The sequence below is a fragment of the Lissotriton helveticus genome, chromosome 8 (genome assembly GCF_964261635.1).
Source record: "Lissotriton helveticus chromosome 8, aLisHel1.1, whole genome shotgun sequence".
Lineage (NCBI taxonomy): Eukaryota > Metazoa > Chordata > Amphibia > Caudata > Salamandridae > Lissotriton > Lissotriton helveticus.
Genome location: NC_136069.1, coordinates 451,792,308 through 451,817,552, shown reverse-complemented (window position 1 = coordinate 451,817,552; position 25,245 = coordinate 451,792,308). Strand labels below are relative to the sequence as shown.

The 25,245-nt window shown below is 41.5% G+C and overlaps 1 protein-coding gene across 4 annotated transcripts in view; it reads right to left on the bottom strand.

Moving 5' to 3' along the window:
- The window catches only part of LRCH1 (leucine rich repeats and calponin homology domain containing 1), a 758,040-nt gene that overhangs the window by 43,844 nt on the left and 688,951 nt on the right, over positions 1–25,245 (bottom strand). For all 4 annotated transcript variants that reach the window (XM_078657325.1, XM_078657324.1, XM_078657326.1 and 1 more), the window contains one exon: positions 21,370–21,447. In XM_078657325.1, the coding sequence (XP_078513451.1) occupies positions 21,370–21,447 (78 nt within the window). The remainder of the gene's footprint in view (positions 1–21,369; positions 21,448–25,245) is intronic.

Here is a 25,245-nt window from a genome sequence, read left to right as displayed (position 1 = left end):
GAATCCTGCAAATGCAGGAATACTGCACTGGTCTACAGTGCGCATGACTGATTGGCTGACTGTCTACAGCCTTCCTATCCGACCCAGCAATTCAAAGGCTGTGAAACAGCCTGGGGATTACTGGCACAGGCCCCCAGGCTCAAAATGTGTGCTGGATGAGCCGGCTCCCACCAATCCTGGACTTTCTTTCACCGCATGAAAGTGGCAACAGGATTGGTTGGAGTTCCGTTCCACAAGCAGGAAGGAAGTGCTTCCTTTTCTGCTTGTAGAAGGAAGTCGTGCTGCATCTCGAGTATATGGTGATTAACTCCATAGCACCACGCTATTTTTTATTGAAAGCAGCGGCCACTGGCTCTGAGCAGGTGGAACATGGAAGGAGGGGTTTCTGTACACATTGAAGATGGCGCTTTTGTTTGTGGAAGCACATAACTCTGCCCAATCAAAACTTGTACGCCTGGCTCTCAACATGTGGGCGAAGCCAAAGCCCCTCTCTAGTGGTGCTCACATAATTGCCTGGTGAAAGCTGCGCTGTCAAGCCAACCATTAAAAGGACCAATGTCTTTTAGAACTGTCTTGAAAAGTTGAACATGTTCAGTTGCCAGTAGTTGTGCCAAAAGCCAGTCATGTGCATACTTTGTTCCAGAACCATTCTCAAAGAACGAAAAGTGTCAGAACAATGCATACGTTAATAGTGGTAATACAGCCCCAGATTAATGCACTGATACTATCTCCAGGTTATCAGGCTTCTTTTGAACAGCAGAGAATGACTTGTTTTAGCCCATAAAATATGGCTTCAGTTTGTAGCTTTTTCCATTCGGGAGAGAGAAATGGCACATCTTGCCACGTGAACTGCGAGGTAGAATATTTATTTATTTTATTTATTTATTTTAACGACTTGTAGAGCGCCTGGTGACCCGAAGGCTTCCCCGCGCTGTAATGATTTTGATATTGGTACCATGAGAAGTTTGAAATGTGAAATGGAGGTCAGGCATTCAATGTAATATAGTGGAAGGTGGATTTGTAGAGCGCTCTTGTCACCCGGGAGGATATTCAGGCACTACACATTTACATGGGAAAAAAAATAATCTTCAGAATGAGCCCATGAGTCATGTTGAACTACATGACTTTTTAACAAATTAGAATAATCAATGTTTGGCAAGCCATATTTTGTACATAATCCATATACTGTTTCATGAATGAGGCTAGTGACATATGTACCAGAGCAGAGAAAATCACTTAGCAATTGGTTACAGGCTGCTAAAAGCAACTTTATCAAAATGAGACAACTCTAACCCACATGGTTCCTTGTAAAAATAGACAAAACCCTGTTAGAAATACACAATGTAATGTGTGGAGCAAATGACTATTCGATTAATGGCAGTTTTTGGAGAAGTGGGTGGCAATTTTAAATGTTCATTAGAACACTGGAATGCTAACAGCTCAAGTGAAGACAATGAAGCAGCAGTGGGCTATAAACAATGGTATAAACTTGGTGCTGTCAACTTTCTAATGTTCTAATCCACACTCCAGGACTGTTCCTCTGCCCTGTTTCTCCACAAGCAACACGGATTGCACAAGTGAATGAGAGAAGCAGAGACTGTATCGTAAGGCACCCAGTGAGTCCTTCTCTTCTACCATTGGTCTCAATGTCACTGTAGCCTCGGTATTAGGGAGGCAGGAATTCTCCTCATCTCCTGTCTCCCTCGACTCTGCCAAACAATGCAAAACAGTTTGGCAGATCCCAAGGGCAAAGAGAATCTGAGGCTGACTTCTGCCCACTTTCACAGCTCTTGCTGTGTGCATGGTTGCCACTGTTGAGCGCACACACAGCAAGAGCTGTGAAAGACGCTGTTAGAAATGAGTTTTCTGGCTGGCTAGGGTATGCATCTAAGCCAGCCAGAATCCACCACTCTAGTCAGAATGAGGGGATTACACATCTAAAATAGCTCCTGCTCACCCCCTTGGTAGCTTGGCACGAACAGTCAGGCACATAACACACTGTAATACAGTGAAAACACTACAAAAGGACACCATACCGGTTTTAGAAACAATATCCAATATTTATCTGTGTAAAACAAAAACAAAAACGATAAACATCTAACATACAGTAATCCACAATACCAATAAAGCAAAAATAGACTTTATATACAATTTCCTTGAAGTCAATAGCTCTTTCTAGGGCTATCACAGCGTTGTGAACAACAAATCCAACAGTTCCGGTTGACCGGGGTGTCGCAGGCCTGCTACAGTGTTGGGGAGACCCGTAAAACAGTACCTTTTCGAGATGCAGGGCGTTGGACCTTGCAGTGGGCTCTGGAAGAGTGGCGTCGGTAGAAGTCGGTTCCGTAGGTCAGTGCCGGAGCCGTGGGGCCCTGGAAGTTACACGCTTTGCAGGTCAGGGCTGCGGTGTGAAACGGAGTGGTGCGCATGCGATGCCCTCCGGTCTCAGTGCAGGCAGCCGCTCGATGACGGTCGTCTAGCAGCTACGGTGAGACCAGGGATGCGCTGCGAAGCGGGGCAGTGCTCGATGTGGTGCACGATGCAGGCAGCATAATCATCGTTGCTGAAGCGCTGTCTTTGATAGACCCAAGCCAGTGGTGCGAGACAAGCCAATGCGGTGTGTGGGGCCCTCAGGTTGTGGTGCAGGCAGCAGTGTCTGTTGATGATCTGATGGTGTTGGCATCAGTGGGCCAAGGCTGCGGTGTGGAATGGGGCAGTGCATCGTGTAACTAATGAGCGATGCCCCCAAACCACAGTGCAAGCAGCAGCGTCGATGTCAGCTTTGAGCAGCGTCATCAGTGAGAACAGGGCTGTAGTGTGAAGCAGAATTGTGCTCCATGTTCTCCACGAGCAGCGTCCACAGGTCACTGTGCAGGCAGCTGTGTCAGTGACAGCAATGTGGTGTTGTTGGGGACACCAGGACGGTGGTGTGAAGCGAGGTGGTGTGGAGTGCGGTGCCTACAGGTGACGTGCAAGCAGTGGCTGGGTGGCGGCATCTGTGAGACCAGAGTTGCTGTGCCTTCAGATCACGGAGCGGCAACGTTGTCGTTGACGGCATCAGGTTACCGTTTTCCTCTGAGGCAGCTAAAACATCCAGTTCCAGAAGCCGGTACCTAAAATGTTGAAGTCTTTGATTTCCCTGAGACTTCCAACAGGAGACTAGATCTACATCAAACCCTTGCAGATATTTAGAATGCAGAAAGAACAGTCCAGTCCTTTCCCTGCCCAAAATAGAAGCAGAACCTGCAGGCCAACCCAGCAAAGCATGCAGCGTAGTGGTAGTCTCTCCTCACAGCTCTTCCAGCTCTTCTTCCTGGCAAGCTCCTTAGTCCAGCAGTAATCTGAAGTTCTGGGGTCAGGGCCCCAATATTTATATCACAGTCTCCTTTGAAGCTGGTACAAACAAAGTTCCTCTGGCACACAAACCAATTCTGCCTGGCTCAGGCCAGGTTCACTACAGAAGGTGGAGACAGCTTTGTGGAAGGCAGCCATAGTCCATTCAGGTTGCTGCTTTTTTTTTCAATAAGGAGATTTCACCCTCAAAGGGCTGAATGTCCTAATAGCTATATAACCCACCGTAGTGGGCTATACAGGCCAATAAAGGCCCGCTCCCTTGCTATATGTTTTTCACTGCTGGAAAAGACCTATAAAGGGCAGTATAGCCTGCTGTGGTGAACTAGAAGCCTGTAATATAGAACTCCCCGACATATAGAGAAACACCGATTTTAGGACCTACATTTTATGAGTGAGGCCCAATCATTAAAAGGAAAGTAATGATGCATAATAAAATACATAACTTTTTTGGCCAACTAAAAATCCCCTTTTTGGGAACCCATATTTCAAGAGTGAGGTAATTAGAGACTTTTCCTGAATGGGGCAGACAGATAACAATGTGGAAATTGTAACAACCTTTAACATGGCAAACACAACCTTCCAACAAATGCAAACAACCACAAAATACACACACAAAAAAATGCAAACAAAGTAGCACAAATCATCATTATCATGGTTTCATATAAAGACCTTAACCATGCTAGGACATCCAAGTTCTATCAGAGTCACCAATAACTGATGGGATGAAATCAGAATAAGAAAGCCTTTACCAACTTTGCAAAGCTCATAAGGTCCCCCATCTCTCTAAATGATGGTAGATGCGGATTCCACATTCTACCTGCACATAATTACACAATTTGCCCCCAGCAGTTACACTTCTAATTTGAGGTGCTATCAATATCATTATGTCCAGGGAGTGTAGGTTGTGGGATGGGTTGTGAATTTAAAGCTTTTTCTTTATATCGCTAGTGGGATATCAAAATATAGTATTGTGAGCAATACTGAATAACATAAAATAGATCAGTGTCTTCACTGACGACCTCTAAATCCTGCAAAGTATGAGAAAAAAATACTCCTCTATGGTTATATTAGTTACAAATCTGGAAGAATTATTCTTCAGCATGAGATGCATTCATAAATTTGCTGTACCAATTACATATGTATTACACTAGACAAATGTAACCCTATAATTACTGTGAGAATGTTAACACAATTAACCGCCGACAAAAGAGAGAGAATGCCTCTTAATAATAAGAGAAAGTAATGGTAGGATGCATCAATTTGATTAATCTAATACTCCAGTGACATTTAGAATGAAGCAAAACTGACAATATTTTAATCTTTTACCTAAACATAACCACTAATTCCTCACCTGAGTTATTTAATCTGTCTTAATTTATACAAGGACTCAATTAACATGGACTTCATTTTAGCGGCAATTAAACTAAACCAGTTCTGATGCATACTGTCTGTATGACTGAAACAATGGCACTTATGACCTGTATGGCGAGGCAACTGCCTTCAGAACTACTAGAGTAGTACTGAAGGCACAACTCAATATCAACACCATAACTGGAGAGATGTAATCCCAAACCCAGCAAAACTTGGTGCAAATGATGGATATTAATATTGGATAATGCTGGTAAACAATGAGATCCCCTGGGACACTCAACCACCAACAGCTATTCCAGATGAACCTTCTCCAAGACAGAATAACTTGGAATCATCCAAATGAGTTGCGTAGTGCCATTGCAAACTCTTCAATGGGCTTATATCAACATTTCTAAAGGTTTTCAACTGAAGCCATACCTTATCATTTGAATTGCATACCTTTTTTGATTGGAGTATGTTGTAATGTGCTGTGTACTGGTAATGCCATGTCGACATTCCACGGATGTCTTAGAGTGGTGGAACTGGATCACACATTAAGACATTACACAGCGTTCAATTCTCCTATATGCAAGTATCAATTCTGTGGCATGCCTTTTCGATTAGCATTGGCAGCATTGGCGCTTCAAAGGATAAGGTTTCAACTGCTGGGAATATGAAGGGAGATGGGGTGTACCAGGATGATGTAATGCTATTTGCTTAAAGATTAGACGAAAATGAGATTTTACATGATGTTTTTAATATATATTTTTTTTAATGTGGGGCTGTGGAAAACAAAAATGTGAGTTGTGGAAAAGAAATATAGAGTTCCTGGGTCATGTGATATCTTTAGCAGATATTATGCAGAGGGCAGGTATGATGAAGGCTGGTGTGTAGAGCCCTGCGCCAGCGGACAAGGATGTATTACCCTCCTTTGTCCCACAACAATGTTGAGAAAATCCGAACCTTTTGTATGGGTTGACTGTTGACAGAATATGTTTAAACATATCAAAGCTGAAATGGCAGATGCTAGATCACTTAAATCATATGATCCAATGTTACTTTGTATTATTACAGTGTTTGCAAGCAAAATGGGTTGGGAGCCGTTTTAACACATGAAGTACAAGGCGAGGACTATACCATTTCATTTACATCAAGAGTTTTGAGAGGTCCTGAAGTCCATTATTCAGTGATCGAAAAATAATTACTTGCATGTTATTGGGGATTGACAAGCTTCAATGTTATGTCTGGGGGGGAAAAACATTATTTTACAAACTGATCGTAAACCAGTAGTGTTTATTTAGAATGGCAAAAAGTGAAAAATGTTACACCATGTATTGCTGGACTTACCACAAAGTTGTTAAAATACAATTTTGATGTGAAATATATTCAGGGTAGAGCAAATGTTACAGCAGATTTCGTCTCCAGGGCCCATTGATGAACAAAAAGAGTTTGTGGAGAATGATAACATTTTACATTGCTTTATTCCAGCAGTTGATGTAACTGTAGTGTGTGTTCAGAAGAGAAGTGGAAGATGGCTGGTGGTGATGATGTTGTACTCAATGTGCTTAAGAGGTATTTCAGAGAGGGATAGCGTAAAGAAAGCATGTACAGAATGAGGTTCAACTTTTGTCAAGGTTGCACAGGAGTTGTCTATTGAGTATGGGGTAGACCTAAAAGGAGATAGGCAGGGTTCCCCATGTACTGTGCGTAAGGATTTGGGGCATGCTGGTCATAAAAGCCATTTAAGTGCTACTATGACCAAAAGAAGAATCAGAGTTTCTTTTTGGCGGCCATCAATGGACAAGGAAATCAAGACAATAGTGAAAGTGTATGGTGTGTTGTTCTTTTAAGAAAGGCCTCAAGGTGTCTTCACCTTCACTTAATCCAACTGAGTGTCCAGTTGGCCCTTGCAACAAAGTTGGAGTAGACATAGTTGGGCCATTCAATTTTTACCTATGCATTTGTGCTTATGGATTATTATGGCAAATGGCCAGGGATTCGGTTTGTCTCAGATCCTATGTCAAGAAAAGTTACTGAATTCTTTGCAGACTTTTTTCTAGAGAAGGCTTTCTTGAATTCTTGATTCCAGATAATGAAGTACAATTTGTGGGATCAGACATGGAGACATTCCTATTGGATTCAGGCATAAAACATCTTAAACGCTCTCTAAATCACCCACAGACTAATGGATGGGTGAGAGGATGAACAGGTTGGTAAAGGATTGTGTGAAATGGGCCAAGAACAATAGGTGTGTGATTAAGGATGCTGTTGAATTGATGTTGCAGTTTTATCACACCACCACTCTGCACTCAGTCTCTAGTATTTCTCCATTTGAATAATTGAGGGGACAAAAACCCACTTCAATACTATGTTCAGCATGGATGTCTAAATGTTTAGGAAAAACTAAGAAGGAGTTTGATGTGGATGTAAAGGTCAGGAAAAGAGTATCTGACCCTCAGGGGAAACAGTGTGCAGAATATAATAGTATAAAGTAAGTTAAACAAAGGACGTTGGTGTAGGTGATAAAGTACGAATAAAGAAACCACGGTTTGTGAGGAAAGGAGGGGCATGTTTTAGAGATCCTATCAGGATTGAGAGAGTCTGTGGAAATGTGGTGAAAATTCAAGGTGAGAGGAGCTGGCCTAACGGCTAAGGCGCTCGACCTCGGACCTGGGGATCTGGGTTCGAGTCTCGGTAACAACGCCAAAACCTCCTGTGATTCTGGGCAAATCACTTAATTTCCCCGTGCCTAAAAAAAAAAAAAATGAAAGTGTGTCCTCATGTAAAAAAAAAAAAAAAAACGTAACTTGTGCTATGTAAAGCGCTCCGATACCTGATTCGGTTCGGGTCTAGTTCGCGCTATATAAAACTCCACCAAAAAAAAAAAAAAAAAAAAGGTGGTTGTTAGTAGAATGTGCAAAAATAGTGAATGTGGATAAAGGAAGTTTCGTGAATCATCTCTCTAGAGATGTACCCTCTACGGAGACTGGGGGAGTACTTTGCACTCACACATTTTGCCCCGATCCTTGCTGCTGCAGAGTATATCCTCGCAGCACCTGAGTGAATCGTCTTCTCCTGAATAGTGTCTTCGCAGATCATCTCATGTTAAATGTCCACCACTAAAGTTTAGATGAATTTCGCTCACCTACTTTTACCAATTATAAATGTTTGGACTTCTACTCCGTTTTTTAATATGTGAGGTTGTTTTTCCAGATTGGTTATTAACTTTGTTTACCAAAATTTTAGATTTGTATTCTTTTTAATTAGTTTTAGGTTTTTTCTTCACTTATATATATATTGTGTTCGGTTTTATATGTTTTGTAGTATCTATTTTGTTTTTTTATTTATTTGTGGAAAGGAGGTAATGTTGTAATGGTAATGCTGTGTCGACATTCGACTGATATAAATCAATTGCGTGCCCCTTAATGGGTGACGTCCCCTAGTCACAGCATAATCCCTTGATCGGGTTGTTAATTTTCAAAAACAAAGCAATGTCTTTACTGTTCTCCAGATATCTTTATTATATCAATCCATTAGGTATAAACCTATATTCATGGTTTCAAAATTCTTCAAAAGAAAACGAATAAATCCATTTCTATTCCCAGAGTATTATCCAATCATTTCGGCTATTAAATAGCCTTCATCGGGGACTGGGTTCTGCAAATCAAACAAGTATATCATGCATGAGGATAAGTGGAAAAAATTCAAGGTTCAACACTTAATGTGTTAACCCTTTCATATGTATCATTCCATTAGTGTCTGTAATACAGCAGTGTAAATACCATGCAATCTCCCTGAAAGAGTACAGCAAGATTCCCAAAACGAAAATGAATAAGTAAATGAGGTGTGGTCCTGTCGGTAAGTATTTCACTCGTAGGGGGCAGAGGCAAGAAAAGCGAGCACTTACCGGCTGGGTCGGAGGACTCGGACGTTCTCCCTTGCTTCTCCGGCGGCGGTCAAGCAGAAATGGCTCTCCGAAAAGTCCCGTCATTTTCCGACTGGGGGGCGTGCTTTTCTTTCTCTCCTCTTCCCATTGGTGGAATGTAAAATTCCAGCCAATGCGAAGAGGAGAGAAAGAAACGAAAAAACACACCCCTCAATCCCAAAAAGACGGGGCTTAAATGGGTAGATGCCCCTCTTCTCCAATGGCTGGCCTCCGTTTAGGAAGCCAGCCAATGGAGAAGAGAGGCGGGTTCAAGCCCTCACACTAAGAAACATAAGATCTCGCCGGCGAGACTGCGCAAGCGCAGCCTACGCAGGCCGAGACCTAAAAACTAGGTGTGCAGTAGAGAAACACAATAACGCCACAGAAAAAATGCACCCCATTAGAAGGAGTGGTGCTCTTCCAATGTACCTCTATGTTGACCTTCACCATGCAAAATGATCCCACTACGTACACCTCTACAGAGCTATTACATTGCTATTATATATTGTATTGTACTATTCAAGGATATCAGAAAATTACAACATTTGCAGAGCTCTCAAATGTGCATGTATTTTGACCTGTAACAGGCATTACTTTCCCACCATTGGAACATCCAAGAGGTTTCTCTAAATCAGTAGTTACTTGTTAACTATTTAGGAGTGCAGAGTAAATTCTCAGACTAAATATCACTTAGCAAGCAAATAAAGTGAGTAAGCCAGAGCTCATCCAGCTTAGACTGGGGATTCCGCTTTCTCCTCAGGATCATGTGAAGCATTTGAAGCAAATGGGTGATTTTGTGCCAAAATATCAGAGTTTACGCTTTAGTAAATATATACTTGGTCCCCAAAATTCTACATGTACAGATCCTTAATCTCATGCCTGTGAGTCAGGAGAGCCCATCATGGGAAGGGGGTTCCAAGGTCATGCCAGGCTGGACCACAAGTATGTAAAGAATGCCCACAATACTTTAGCATCAACATACCAGGGATCAAGTACATTTTGTAGAGGATTCTAGCAAAATGTTGAGAATGGAGACAATATAACAGGTTGTGCCCATTATGTAAAAGACGTTCTTGAATCCATAAGGGGAAGGACAATTACCAAATGCTAATGAGTTCTCCTCCATTATGGAAACAGTAGTTAAGCTTTAGTACTAGGCACCACCTGTCAAAAAGCCTTCCACACCACTACAATGTCCTGGCAGCATTGAGGTTGAAATTAGCAGTTGAGTGGGAACGGTCATGGTATTTTTCTATAACAGTCCATAAAGGAATTAACTGTTCCTTTAAATTGATGGCAATCTGGATGGCATTGCTCTATTAAAATCACGAGTCAAATGCAAAGCTTTGAAATTATTCTTGCATCAAGCTACAGTTCCACTGGTCATCCCTAGATGTCCCTCACGAGTCAAATGCAAAACCATTGAAACCCTTTCATCAAGCATTTGCATTTGACTCGTGAGGGACATCTAGTAACCACCAGTTGAACTGCAGCTCTTTGTAGAATTCTTTTGATATTGTATACTATATAATATTCACTGCCCACTGTTAATCACATCCCATAATGCTTTGCAGGGCCTTTGGTTGGGAATGTTTTTTTGCCAATAACTGTGTTTGGGTTTGTCCTAAGAGGATGGGACCACAACTAAATCGTTCAATAAGATGTGCTTTTTTGTTTTCAAGGCATCTGTTTGGTACTCCCCCCTAGGTTAGGGAGGATCCCAAAATCACCACATCTCCCACTGCTTGCTAATTTTCCAGTTTCACCATTGTGAAAATACTATATGAACTTTACCATATAACAATAGAAATACTTATTTTATAATATCTGGTCATGTACTGGAAGCTTTTTGCAATTGTTGTACAGTACAGAGAAGTACACAGTATCTTCAGCTACGCAGACTACGTGTACTACGCAAAGTTTAAAGTATACTACGTGAAGCTACGTGTAGTGCTGCTACGCAAACTACGCCCAGGATTAAAAATAACAGAAACATTGTTCATTGAAAAATAAGTCTGTACTAATTTAATGAACCATAATAAAGTTCTGCTCCAGATTTTATTTTTACATCAGTGCAAGGGAAAACAATTCACATATCTTTCCCAAAATACGAGCTCTTTCCTCTCCGTTCACTGACAAGTTAAGTGAGCTATACAGTGCTTAAATTGTGGAAAAATACATGTCAGGGCCAAGATATTTCTCAAGAGGTCACTGCAGCTTTCACCACCCATTCTCTTTGCCAGCTTGCCAAATGCCAGTACCAATGCCACCTACTCACCATCACACTTCTTCAAATGTGATAATAAGGAATATCCCTGGCCATACCCTGTTGTATGAATGACCAGAAGGTTCTTGTATTATTATTTTGTTAAATAATGCTATATTATATAATATTAAATAGTCTGCTGATGTTTAAAAATAGACAGACAACGCCTCTATGTGATTGACTGTCATTACAATGTTCCAGTGCCTAGAAATAAGTGCCCGTGCCAAACACAAATTAAGGCACAGGAGCTATGCGCCTTGGCTGTTGTTGCAATTGGTATAACTCACCCTCACTATCTGAACCTTCTGAAGCAACTGATCCCCCACATTAGGCACTGCTCACCTCAGGTGAATTTGTTTTTTTTTAATTTTTTTTTTTTATTTGAGATGTATCCAATATTTAAAACAGTTACATTGCTGACATTATTACACATAGTAATTCATTAAACTGTGATTATACAATAAAAATAGATATTCTGAAGAGTATTAAGATCATGGTATTTACAACAGCAGGAGGAGATAAAACAGGATTTAAAAGAAACACAGTCTACTTGTGAACCAGACAGTCTTATAAATTCTTATTTTCATTTAATCAATGTCTAGATTCCCTCCATTTTCTAACTGGAGCCCAAATTTTCTTGCCGAATTCACATTTTTTCCTCCCCTTAAGCTCGTAAAGGCTTTCTTCGATATTATGCATTCCTAAAAATCTTGAGAGCCATTGTTGGAAGGTAGGGGGATAGGGATCTTTCCAACCCGCTGAAATTAAGAGGCGAAATATAGCGACAGATATGAAGACTAAAGCTTCCGCACCACCATCTGTCTCCATTTTCCCATCCGAGCCGACTAAAACCATTGTTGGGGATAAAACGATGTTTTGTTCTAGCAGCCCCTCTAAAAATTGCTGTATCTCTTTTATAATTAGTGTCAGGCTCGGACAATTATAAAACATGTGGAGTAAATCAGCCGGTCCCAAGTTACACCTAGGGCATCTATCATTATCTCTCACTCCCCACTCGAACAGCTTTGATGGAGTGAAATATAAGTTAAAAAGGGTCTTATAGTGTTGCGCCCTTAGATTTGTGGAGCGAAAAATCTTTTTATTTAATACTATGGCGAGATCCAGATCTACATCCGGGTCCCCTAGTTTAAGAGCTAGGGTGGTTTCAACCTTATCCATGTCATCGTCTAACTCCTGCAAAAGATTGCCATAACAGATTCTGATTTTCTTACCTCCATTTTTCAGATATTCAATTAATGTATGGCAAACCTGAGGAGATAGCCTAGGCCTGAGTGATCTAATTGTTTGAGCCATCTGTGCATAAAGTAGCCAATGGTTAGATGGAAGCCCGAATTTATGTTGTAATGTGTTAAAATCAGTAATCTCTTCTCCGGATACAACATCCCCTAGACACTTAATTCCCTTCTCCCTCCAAAATCGACTATTATTATAGCCTAAGTGCACAAAAATGTTAGATTTCCATATATCAATATTGGCGTGAATTTTTGGAATCTTTAGATATTTCCCCACGGATTTCCAGGTTCCCCATACAGCCATCAAGATCTTGTATCTGGATCTTTTATAAAATCTCCTTTCAACCTCTCGCATCAGCAATCCTACTGCCTTCCTACCAACTTAAAGCTCGTAGATAGTGGGGATTAATCGAATATCAGGTGAAGATTCTGCTGTTCCATCATCCAATGTAAACAATATATTCATTTGAACTAACAAACACGACCAATGATATAGCCTTATGTTGGGCATGGCTAGGCCACCTCTCTTGTGAGGTAGAGACAGGTGTGCCAATGACCTTCTAACTTTCCCATACTGCCAGACAAATCGGATAAATGTTCCTTCTATCCTCCTAATTGTCCCCTCCTCTAATAGCAATGGTATAGATCGAAAGAGGTAGAGCAGCTTAGGGAACATAGTCATTTTTACAACATTTACCCTACCGATCAGTGACAAATGTAACACGTCAATCCTCCTTAACTCCCTCTCAATTGACTCTAGCAGTGGATAGTAATTGTCCGAAATGATCTTGTTGACATTCGCATTTATTCTTACCCCTAAATATACAGCTGAGTCCACATATCTATGATCCTGTTTAACAATGTTATTTGTACAAATAATCTGTGTTTTTTCTTCATTTAATCGGTATCCTGACTGTACCCCGAAGTCCTTGGCCAGTTGACTAATCTCAGCCAATGCTTGTTGTGGAGCAGTTGTGATAATTGCCAAATCGTCGGCGTAAGCCAAGATTTTAGTTGTATAGCTATTGAGTTTAACCGGGATAATCTGCTCGGACATTAATATTTTTTGGATCAGGGGATCTATGTACAGTGAAAATAGTATCGGAGAACATGGACAGCCCTGTCGGGTACCTCTTTTGATTATTATTTTGTCAGAGCTTTGTCCCATGACCATGACCCTTGCGACCGGATCTCTATACATAGCCTTAATAGCCTTCAAGCTCTTGTTGCCAAACCCCCTACCAACCAAAATCCCCCACAAGCACTCCCATGCCACCCGATCAAATGCTTTCTCAGCATCTAAAAGGATCATGGCCATATCCTTACCCCTGGCAGCAACGGCATCGAACAGAGCTATGGCTCGTCTTATATGATCTGTGGTGTCGCGGCTTGGCACGAACCCATGCTGCCAAGGGGAGACCAACTGACCAATGATCCTTCCCAGTCTTAACGCCCATATCTTAGAATATAATTTCGTATCTGAATTGATGAGGGAGATCGGGCGATAGGAGCCTGGATTGTCTTTAGGTTTTCCTTTCTTATGAAAGACTACAATATTTGTCTCTTTCCATGTTTCTGGGATTAACCCTGAGCACACTACCCCTTTAAATAGAATATTGGTGTAATTTCTTCCTCTAAACACTTATATAACTCTAGTGGGATACAATCAGGTCCTGCAGCTTTACCAGCTGCCAGTTCCTGTAGTGCAATTTTTACCTCCATCAAAGTCAGATCAGACTCAGGTGAATTTGTTTCTTCCTCTCCCTCCTTTCTGAACCCCTCTCCTCCTTAGTACACAACTGTGCTACTTCATTGCCCACTGCATCAAGGCCACGCCCTCTGGTATCAGTACTGGAGGGATTCTTTTGTCTTTTTCTCTGCACTGATTACATTGGAAGCATCACTATCTGCTCGGTCTTTGCCTCTGCATATGAAGCTGTGTAATAGGGTGCTATTGTAAATCACATATGTTTATGTCTTGACTCAATGTACCTCTCTGAAGATGAACTAGGCCTCTCTCAGTCTATATTGTGTGCCTCACAGAGGATTCAAGTAATGTAGACCTCCTGGTTGCTGCCACCCAGCCGAACCTGTGCCCTTGCCATCATCCTCCTTTGGCCCCTCTCCTTCTAGAGCATTCAGCACCATGATCCATCTCAAGGATGGAGAGGGCAAGAGCATCTTCCTGAGGAGTCTTCAATGTTTGGGCTGTAGGGATATGGGGATCTTCCTGATAAATCAACCCTGTGTGGCTGGAGTGGATGAATGTGTCTTCATAAGGCATCTTTCCTTTTTATGCTTCTTATGACCAGGCATAGTATGGGCTGCAACCACTGACCTTATCTCTTGTTTCCCTTCAAATGAGCACCACTTTCTGTCACTTCCTCTAGACTCCCTAATCTGTCCACCATCCGCCCTCACTCTACCCCCAAGCAGCAACAACCACATGGTTAGTACCAACCTAGGGGTTTGGTGGACCCCTTGACCCAATGTATACCTTTCAACCTCTACTGCTGAAACTCCCTTCACCTTTTCCTCATCTATAAACAAAAGATACTAACTCCACTTCCTCCACAGCATTTCCCTCTGTTCTCCCCATCACATCACTCTTTGGAGGACTCATCAGATATTACAAACAGTGTCATCAAATTTTAATCCTCAGCTGGATTGCTCCTCTACCACGGTTGTGTATACTCCCCAGAGGTTATACCTTGATTGCTTGTAAGATGCACACTCCTTGGGGTTGCACCTCTAACACTTTGTAATGGACTGCCCACATCATATATCGTGGCTGGCTGTATAATGCCCATCCTATGGTTAGAAAGTCTGCATATTCTGGCGGGCAAAGCATATAGGTTGGCTGTTATAACAGTTCCTTTGGGAACTTACTCTGACATAATTAGCCAAATACCCTATATTTGGCTGTTCATAAGTTGCCACATCTGGTGGGCTGCCACTCTTCACCTGCTGTTTTTTTCTTTCCAAAAGATTTTCAACATGCATTTTTGTAATGCACATTGAAAACTGTAAACGTTCTCAGCCCTTACAGATCAGCTCCGTCACATTCTACACCCACTCGCATGATTACATAGCTTGTTCGTCTCTCGCTTACCATCTAACATTACATCCTCTTTTCACCGTCTTGAGTTTGAACCAGTCTCATTGATTACAAAGACTGTGGGCTACCCAAAGTGATGGGTAGGTTCATCAGGTAGGTGGCTAGGGACCCCATATTTTCTCCTATGTATGGCCCATAACTTGCAATTCCGAGATATGTTTTTCCATAGCCAGCAACAACCACAGTTTACCTGTCCATTCATGAATGGTCAGGATGATGGTCAATTTCCAGTTTTTTGAAATTAACTGGTTTAGTGCCAAAATCATGTTGGTCGCAATTCGCTTGTCAATAATTTGAATTTAACAGAACAGAGATGGCTGGGTCCAGTTTTAGAATAGACTTCTTCCAAACTTCTTGCCAAAAAACATTCGTAATTTTGGACAGGACCACCATACATGCATATCATCACCCTCCCTGTTACAACCACTCCAGCATGCTTGTGAATCTTTGTGAATACACCCCCTTCAATCTCTTGGTTGTTAAGGTCCATAATGTCATCTATCTGTTGAGGAACTCTCAGTCTGGGGCACTTCTACATGCAGCTGTTATGTCTGCCCAGAGTGTCTACCATTGTTACATTGGCATCTCTCGTTTTAAAATACTTGCCACTTCTTCAAGTAGGACCATTGACACACGATTCTCTGGTCATAAGTATCTGGTATATGTTAGAAAGAAGGCCTTACATTTTTTCCCAGTCCTTGAGTGGTCTACAGGCCACCATTTTGGTTTTCTGGGTATAATACCCAATTACACATCTGCCAGTACTTCATGCGCTCATTTTCCTCTAGTTTATATTCTTTCTTCTACTGTTTAAATGTATTTATGTCTACTTTATCGAATTAGTGCCTAAGGACCCAGCAGCTGCTCTCAGCCCACCCTCTGTCCTTAACGTTGAATCACCCACTGTGAAGTTTGGGTTTCCTGACAACGGCATACATGACGAGGGAAAGGATGTCAGGAGTTATTTTTTGACCACAGCATCCCATATGCCCAGCGTAGGTCTCAGGATCTCAAAGACATAGAATGCTGTGGGCCCATCAACCATGGTATTGCCCAAAGTGCCCTTCCCAACACTGCTGCATACATGTGGATCCAGTGGCTTTCTGTCTCCCATTGCCACTCGAAAAAGACACTGAGCTGTGTAGCTCAATAGTGCTGCCTAATGTCTGGTAATCCCAACCCACCTAAACGTCTGTGCGACTGCAAGACCATCTACAACAATTTAGCTTTCTTAGCCATCCAAATGAAGCAGTCCACTGATCTCTGCAAGTTACTACCGCTGCCTCTGGAAATCTTCCCAGGACAGTCTTAAAGACAGATCATAATCTAGTTAAGATATTCATTTTATCAGTCCTATCCAATAGAGGTAAAGGTATTGACGTGGTTCTGGTGATTGCACCAAAGAGCCTAGAGTAGTTGCTGCGTGTAGATTTTGCAGCTTTGTTGTGATATAAATCCATAGGTATTTTATCTAATCTTTGGACCAGTAAAGGGAAAGTATTTCCCCACTGCATCTTTCATGGATTGGAGATACCTACTCACAATGCTTGAGTTGCTGATACATTGACTTTGAAACCGGACAATGTCCCAAGTCTGCCAAGAAATTCTAGTGCCAATGGGAGAGAACAACATGGATCCGTGATAATCAGCAACATTTTATCTGCAAATAATTGAATTGTATGCTGCTCTCAGGGTGTTTCCTACTATGGGCTGTCAGTGGTTCAATGGTCAATTTAAACTATAGTGGCGACAGGTGGGCAGCCCTGACAAGTTCCTCTATGCAGTAAAAATAGGACCAACTTCTCACTGTTCACCGGCACTCTAGTGAGCGGTGCCTGGTAATTTCCTGCAATCCAGGTCTGCATGTTCGGTCCCAATCCAATGCCCTCAAGCACTCTAAACAGGAACGGTGCACCCTCCCTGTCAAACGTTTTTTTAGCACCTATGGAACGGTTTGTTAGGGGGACATTTCAAAGGGTCACCTTTTTTATGAGGCAGAGGACTCAACATGCGCAGCTTGGTGGTTGGGAACAAAACCTGAATGGTCAGGATGGATTAAATAAGGTATGTGGGGGATTAAGCGGTTTGCCAGTTCCTTTGAGTATATTTTAACATCAGTGTTAGGGAGTGCTATGAAGCGATATGCCTTACACTATTCGGGGGATTTACCTTATTTGTGTCATAGCGAGATGTGAGGCTCTGCAACAGTAGGCATCGCTGAGCTTGAATGTAAAAAGGAAAGGAACAAAGACTATTTTCGGGACAAGATCCAGGTTAAAGTATTAGTAGAATGATTTTGTTAGTCTATCTGGACTGGGTGATTTATTAGGATGAACCTCATTGATAGCTTTAGTTACCTCTTCTGGAGTTATAAGAGCCTCTAATACCAACCTGTTGGTGCTCAATAATTTCAGCAGCTCTGCCGAGCAAACAAAGACTTATCTCACAGGGACTCGCTAGCTCCACTGAGTACAGAGCTGAGTAATATTGTTGAAATGCATGTTGTTTCCGTGCTTCCCCTGTATAGGATCGCCATCTCTACCCTTCATAGTGGGTATTCTCTTGGCTGTCCTGGTTTCACCGAGTCTACGTGCTAAGAGGGAGTCCACTTAATTTATTTTTTCATAAATATTTTGGCGCAGAAACAGTAGCGACTTCTCAGGTCTCTTCATCGCCAGTAGGCCCAGCCAACCTCTGACTTTAGTAAAAGGACGAAAGGACTTCAACGTATCTCAACTAAGCACGCAACAACTTACTTTCTCGTACTGAACATGGACAGTAGGAACATTGGGTCCACACAGCTTCATTAACTTCTTGCCCGATTTTCACTGGGGAGTCCAGCAGAGTTATTTTTCAAGCAAAGTTAAAAATAAAAAACAGGACCAAATTGTGTATTTCATATCATGATTTCTGCACAAAAGAGCAAAAAAGACTTTCTGAATGGGTAGTAATAAAATATGCCAATATACTAGAGTGTACCGGGCAAGTGTAATACTTCCATGCGGTGTTGAGGTTCACCTTCGTCAAGAAAACTTAGAAAAATAGAGCAAACAGTGCATTTTCCAGCACAATTTCTCTAAAACAACAAGCTAAAGAGCTATACAGATTATGGGTTACAAAAATCTAGTAGTGCAACGTGGTGTGGTCTGCCATTTTCAAATTGTACATAGCATCATTCTTAACTTCATTTTCTTTCAGTTTTGCCTCCTCCAAGCAAATTCTTAGCCATATAGTGTAACAGAGAATCTACTTGGAAAAGGGAGGCTGAAACCATCCAATTTTATTACCGGTCTCCCAGCCACAGGACTTCTGCTGAATTACGTACAGCTTATAGGACCAGGAATCGAACACTATGACTTTACACCCGTCTCACATGCCAAGGCTTCAAACGTAGTAATATCATAGAAATCTTGATTAATCGAACGAATGAAATATATCCAAACAAGTCATAAATTCTCCCACTGATCCAAACCTTAAGAGACAATCAGGTGAGAGTCTTCAACTATGCAGACGACTTACAGCTGCTTTTCACCATCGACAACACCGAAGACTCCATTCGGCACTTTCAGTCCACTATGAGCTTCATTAAAACTTAGATGGATCAGAACCAGCTCAAATTAAATCCGGGCAAAACGGAGCTAGTCCTGACCGGCGAAAGCGGCAAATACTGGGGCCCGCACTACTGGCCCTCCGAACTGGGCCAAGCCCCTACACCCTCCTCGGCAGCTAAAACACTTGGAGTCACTGTGGACCGCGACTTATCTCTTAAAACTCAAGTTGGTCAAGTGGTCTCCAAGTGCTTCTTCCAATTGAAGAAAATCCGGAAGGTACACCGCCTGCTCACACCCGAGGCAATCACCCAGGTGGTGATTTCTACTGTACTATCCCATCTGGACTACGCTAACGCCATCTACCTAGGCCTTCCCAACTACCTAGCTAAGCGACTCCAGATGGTACAGAACTATGCCGCAAGGTTGATTTTGAACCAACCTAGGCGCCAAGCAGCTACCCCTCTCCTTAGGAAACTACACTGGCTCCCTGTAGTCCAGCGCTGTGCCTTCAAGACTGGCTGCATAATTTTCAAATCTTTATACTGTAAAAGTCCATCATTCATTAACAAACTGATTTCCAAATACACCCCGTCCCGCAACCTACGCTCACTCCATCAGAACCTCCTGCAGTCGCCCTCTTTCAATCTAAAGCGTGCAGGAGGTCGTAGGTTTGCCACCCTCGCTTCCTGCTTGTGGAACTCTCTCCCGGTGGAGACCCGGAATTGTCAGGACCTCCTCTCTTTCCGGAAAGCCTTGAAGACCTGGCTATTCAGACAAGCATTCCCTTAATTCTCTGCCTCTATGTTCATGTTATTGCTGCTCACAGCGCCAAGCAACCAATCGGTGATAGTGCGCTCTAGAAATATTTTATAACATAACATAACATAACATAAATTAACAGTCATAACAGTAAGTGACCTCCGACACCAAAGAATACTAAACACCAAAAGCCTACCCAATTCAAATATATTTCACAAATTAAACCAATTTGTATAAAACAACAACAGGTTTGTATCTAAATAATATGCAGATTACCATGAAGTATAATTTATTGGTGTTTAGTATTCTTTGGTGTACAATTGTTTCAGTTTGCATCAATAAGCCAGTTTCCCCTCAAACAAGGCAATTTTCATGGACATTAGTATGATGACAAGAATGGCCACAATAAGTGAGGGATATGCACCACTGTTCTAGGGACACCATTATGACAAGGGCTGTCACAATTTTGTCACAAACTGTAGTGGAATTTATTTTAGATCGCAGTACTCCGATCGGTGAACTGCAATTAAATGACGACCAACATATTTGGGGTAAATAATGGAAATGGCGCTATACTGTAATCTATTCATGTAGTGTGAAAAGAGCACTTTCCAAAATATTGAAGGGAATTTTTTTCCACGTTCATGCTTTGAGTCGCAGGGCCTATATATCCTTTCCAGCCCAACTTTAATATGCTCTGCCTTTTATCAAATGTTTCTTTCTCAGCTTATAATAAGTCGTGAGCGATAAGTGACAAATGCCTTATATTTCATACATTTTTTCCCCTTCTGTTCTTAGGCATGTTGTTCCCAATTCTAAACAAATGCACATTTGGAAAATATAAAGATCTCTTTTGTTTCTTTCCCACCCAGGAAAATGTTTCAAATATGAACATTAACTAAGTGGGAGCAAAAGTAAAACTGGGTGCCTTAGTGTTAAAGTGTAGCAGATACACAGAGGCATGAACCACTATCATCATTTTAAACCCTTTATGTGAAAAGACAGAGAGTAAAACTTAAAAATAAAATGGTACCCAATTGTCTTGAAATTACAAATGCTATTTTACGTTTTTCTTCAGAGGACAATGGGGCCAGACCTATGGGCTACCTCTTTTGAGTTGCATTTGAAAGGGATAGGTGTCTCGCAGTAAATGACAATCGTGTTTTACCTTTCAATGAAAGCTGCTATCTTGTCCTTGTGCACGAGTTACCAATTAATGCAATTAAAACATCACGTAATTTACAACAAGAAATATCTCGAATTTAACAATCGATCTGTGTAGAGTAATTGATTATTTAAAACGCCGTTTAGGAGGCACTTTTCGTGTTCTGCACATCAAACTTTAAACAAACTGTTTTAACCGATTATTTCAAATCTCAAAGCAGTTTAATAAAACACACGTGAAATAATGAAATAATTTCTAATCTTATTTTCAATAGAAGATGAACAGTTTGTAACTATTTTCATTAGAATGAGTCATGAATGCGTCAAATAAGTTGTATCCTTGTCTTACACGCCAAAGGAATTTCTTTAATTTCAAACGCGGATTTTTCCCCAAAAAACGGTATTTGTGTTCGGTACACATTGGCTGCATTCAAATATAGAGTAACAGCGGGGCAGATCTACCCACTGCTTCTCAAAGGACTCAAATAAACATGTGGAATTATGTATTCAAATAGCAAAAAGTCTTCCAAAGCACACCAATTCCCTTAAAAAATCTGAAAAAATAAAGGCCTGAGAATGACTGCAGAAATGTTATTTTAACAACCTGTATGAACAAAACACTACAGTACCTCTGGCACTCCCATTTTCCGACAAGCATCGAGAAAGTTTTCCACATTCCTCCGGCATTTGGCCATGCTCAATTTTGGCTGTAAATAAAGAATAATAAAAGTGTTAGTGTACAGAAAAATGAAAAAAAGAAAATACACAAACACAGAAATATAGCTACATATTCTAGTCCAGGAGTCAATGCACTGGGGAGATGTAAGGCTGTTATCAGATTCACATGCAAATTTAGGAATTTACTACATGTAAAATTCTCATCCGATTCTTTCGCACGACTGACTTCCCTAACAGTATGCTTCTCCGCACTACAGAGATTCTATTGAACATGGTTAGGAAATGATCACAGCAATACTAAAAATATCTCGCGATTTCTGTAAAATGTTAGTGATGGAGAAATGAGCAGACACAATCCACCTTGGTTTTAGATTTATTGATCAGTTACAGCCATGTGCTCCAAAACCAAAGCGCTGTCCAGCCATGCAATTGGTTTCCTCCTTTCTTTAGTGAAATCCCAATTGCTTCTTGCCAGTTTTCTTCATGTTTTCACACACAGCTCGATCTCCTCATTCTCAGGGTATTCGGTTAATACTAAAAAAGAGCAAATGTTGCTACAACAGACTATCCTTCCTTTAGATCACTCTATTCACAGATATTGGTCATGCTAACCATCACTCCCATCTTCCTATTTCCAATAAGCCCTACTGGCTAACTCTTGGCATCTTCACATATGGAGGTTGCTGGTTATGTTTTCCTCTCTTCTGACTCCTTCACTACGCTCTCCTGTCGGACTGGATATGGTCAGTGTTGAGGTGAGAGGCCACCGGAGGCATTCAAAGCAGGTGCCCTCACAAGTGCACTTATGAATGGAGAGAAACGATGAATCGACCATGAAGCAATAGGGCAATGCCACAGAGGAGCAGGAGATGCCAAGGTGCAAGAATAGAGACTCGAAAACAAGAGCTGGAGACAGCCGAGCACCAAGAGTGATGAGTGACAGACATGAGGCTGGTGCCACCAGGCAATGTGGAGAAGGAAGATATGCTATAGATGCAAGGCTTTGGGAAGAAGTAGGGCATGCTGGTGTGTGTTGTAAGGGAGAAACTGTGAATACAAAAGAAACACAGGCACTAGGATCACCTGTTAGCCCTCGAAATTCCTTGTTTTCCCTTCAAAGGAAAATGCCATTTTGATGAAAAGTATTTCTTTACTCCCAAATCTCTCCGTGGAACAGGGTACTTACTATTTGTGCACTTTCTCACACTTACGGCACCACTTAGACGAGGAGATTTGAGGTGTAATTTAGAAGAGCAGCGTGTTTTCTCATTGGCACTCCCTTTTATGAATGTTCCCTGTCACTCACCTGGGTATGCCCCATCCACAGATCTAAGTTGTTCTTAGGAACACCGTTGTTCCGCATAATTTGTGCATGTGCTGCATACGGATGCTTTCTCACAGGACACAACTATCCGTGATGTTTCGGTTTGTGTGATCAGCCAGAGTTTGCATGCAGAGAAGTCCATGGTGAGTCACACTAATGCACTAGAAATCTTTGCACATGAGGTCCTCTTGCTATTGGGAAGACATTAGAAAAAGATGTGTGGATCAAACCAGCTGGTCATTAGGGATGTTGTGTTCTCCATCTACTCCAAGCCTGCTTCACCAGTGGGCCATAATCTGGATCGGTTATGCTGCCCCAAGGCTTTGGACATTGGAAGGGGAAAATGATGCACGTACGGGGACCTGACAAAATGCCGAACCCCACTGAGGTGCCAGAAATCTGAACTGGGAAGTCAATCCTGAGCAGAGGTCGCAGTGGTAAAACAAAATGGCTCAGAAACAAGTCTTCCGGTACAGGGCCAGATGGTTCTAAGGCATGTGAGCCTACAGTGGACTCAGCAGAAGTGTGGCCAGGCCTTGGTAGTTTCAGCGGCCTCTTTCTTTCGCCATTGGTTTGGCCAATCAGTCCTTTATGCCCTGTTAGCTGACTTATTCTTTTACAAATTAGGGCAGCCCTGGAGCTATGAAAACTTATTTAGGTGACTATGACTAGATAGCGTAGTAAATATCAAAATCTATAATAATTTTGTGGACAAAGAGTAGTCACTGTGGAATTTTCATATCTTTCCCTTGTGGCCGGCAAAGCTGAGGCTTATACTACATTAACTTGGCCTTTTTCAGGAATATCTTTTCTGTCTCTTGCGAAGATCCAGTTGAAAAAATCTGTGACGCTGTGCTTTAACAATTCATAATTAATGCTGCCTTGCTTGGCTGTTGTACGTATCATGCTGCGGCAACAAATGATGGATGAAATGCTGAATAAATCTCTTGCGTTTAATCCATCGTTCTTTTGCTCCAGGTTGGAACCAGCCATGGTATGTACTAACATACAAAAAAAACGACATAAAAACACAACACTAAAATCAACATAAAAAACATATCATTGGCAGAAGGTGCTGTGAGTACTTTCACAGTAAAATATTTTTGTGTTCAACATAAAAAAATAAAGTAGTAATTCCATTTTTGAATATTGCAATATTGTGATCAGAATTCCTGTATAAATCTCAGGATAAAGCAATGGAATAATTTAGTTCATGTAAACCTGGAAGCCATTTACTGACACCGACAGGGATCTGAAAAAAACACCCAAAGAGATTCAGTAGAAAAACCTAAAGGGATACCTTTTTCATGTAAGGTCACAGAGTGAGTGTTATGATGTTATGGACATTCTGTTACTCTTGGGCCCTTTCATTTAAAAGCCTGATGCATTCTGAAGGCTGTTGTACATGCTCATTTCAATTGATCCCACCAGACTATAATTCTAGCACACAATAATTCTTGGTAACAAGCAATCAGCAAGATCGTAAAAAAAGCAAGTGAAGAAAAGTGAAAATTTCATGCTGCGGCAATAGATTAATTTACCAAAGGAGATGGAAAAGCGCTAGACTTCACTATTGACCTCGATTTAACTTCTTCTGATGACCTCTCACAGGGACTTATGACTGGCAGCAAATTAACCGGAAGAAAACTATTTTGTGCATCAGTATGTGCTGCCTTTTAAGGCTGCTATTGATGTTTTTGAGCATAAAAGGATACGTAAACAACAATCAGATTTGTGACTTTTAAATGTTGATATCAATTTGACATCTCAGCATCCAGCTCTAGCCAGAAGACTGCCATCTATCTTTACGGACACACATTTGTAATGAACACTCAAATTGGTGAGCATAATGCCTTCCTTTCAGGGTCAAGAAAAGAAGCAGAAGCAAAGAACAGTGAATGTCAGAAGAAACACATCTTGCAACAAGTACTGGCAAAATCCAGTGGGTCAGCTTCAATATGACATTACATGCAAACAAAGGCATGCAGCGTGCACTAGGAAATTAAAGCCCAACCTATTAGCTTTTCCAATACTTGGTAGTGGTGTTGATGGAGGTAGTGATGCTGCGAAATGGTTTTACTGATGGTGGTTGTTTTGGTGGTGATGATATTAGTGGTAATGGTAGTTGTAACGGCAACATTGGGGGTATCTGTGATGTCAATATGGCGGCAGGGATGATGGTGTTAGTGTTGTGAATGCTATTATGGGCAGTATTGGTAGAGATATTGTGACATTGGTGGCAATATTTGTATTGGTGGTGGTAGTAGGAGCAGTGGTATTAGCGGTGGTATGTGTTTTAGTGGTGGTATTGGTTGTCGGTATTGCATGTATTCGATCAAGAATTAAATGTGACAGATTGTGATAGTTCAGTGTACTTTTTAGATGCAAAATAGTCCCTCACACACTGTAATGCAAGCACGCCATATGAAGTAGAAGGATACACTTAACATGTAAACAACACGGGAACTACTCCTGTGAAAGAGTAAAACCTATTCTATGTCTA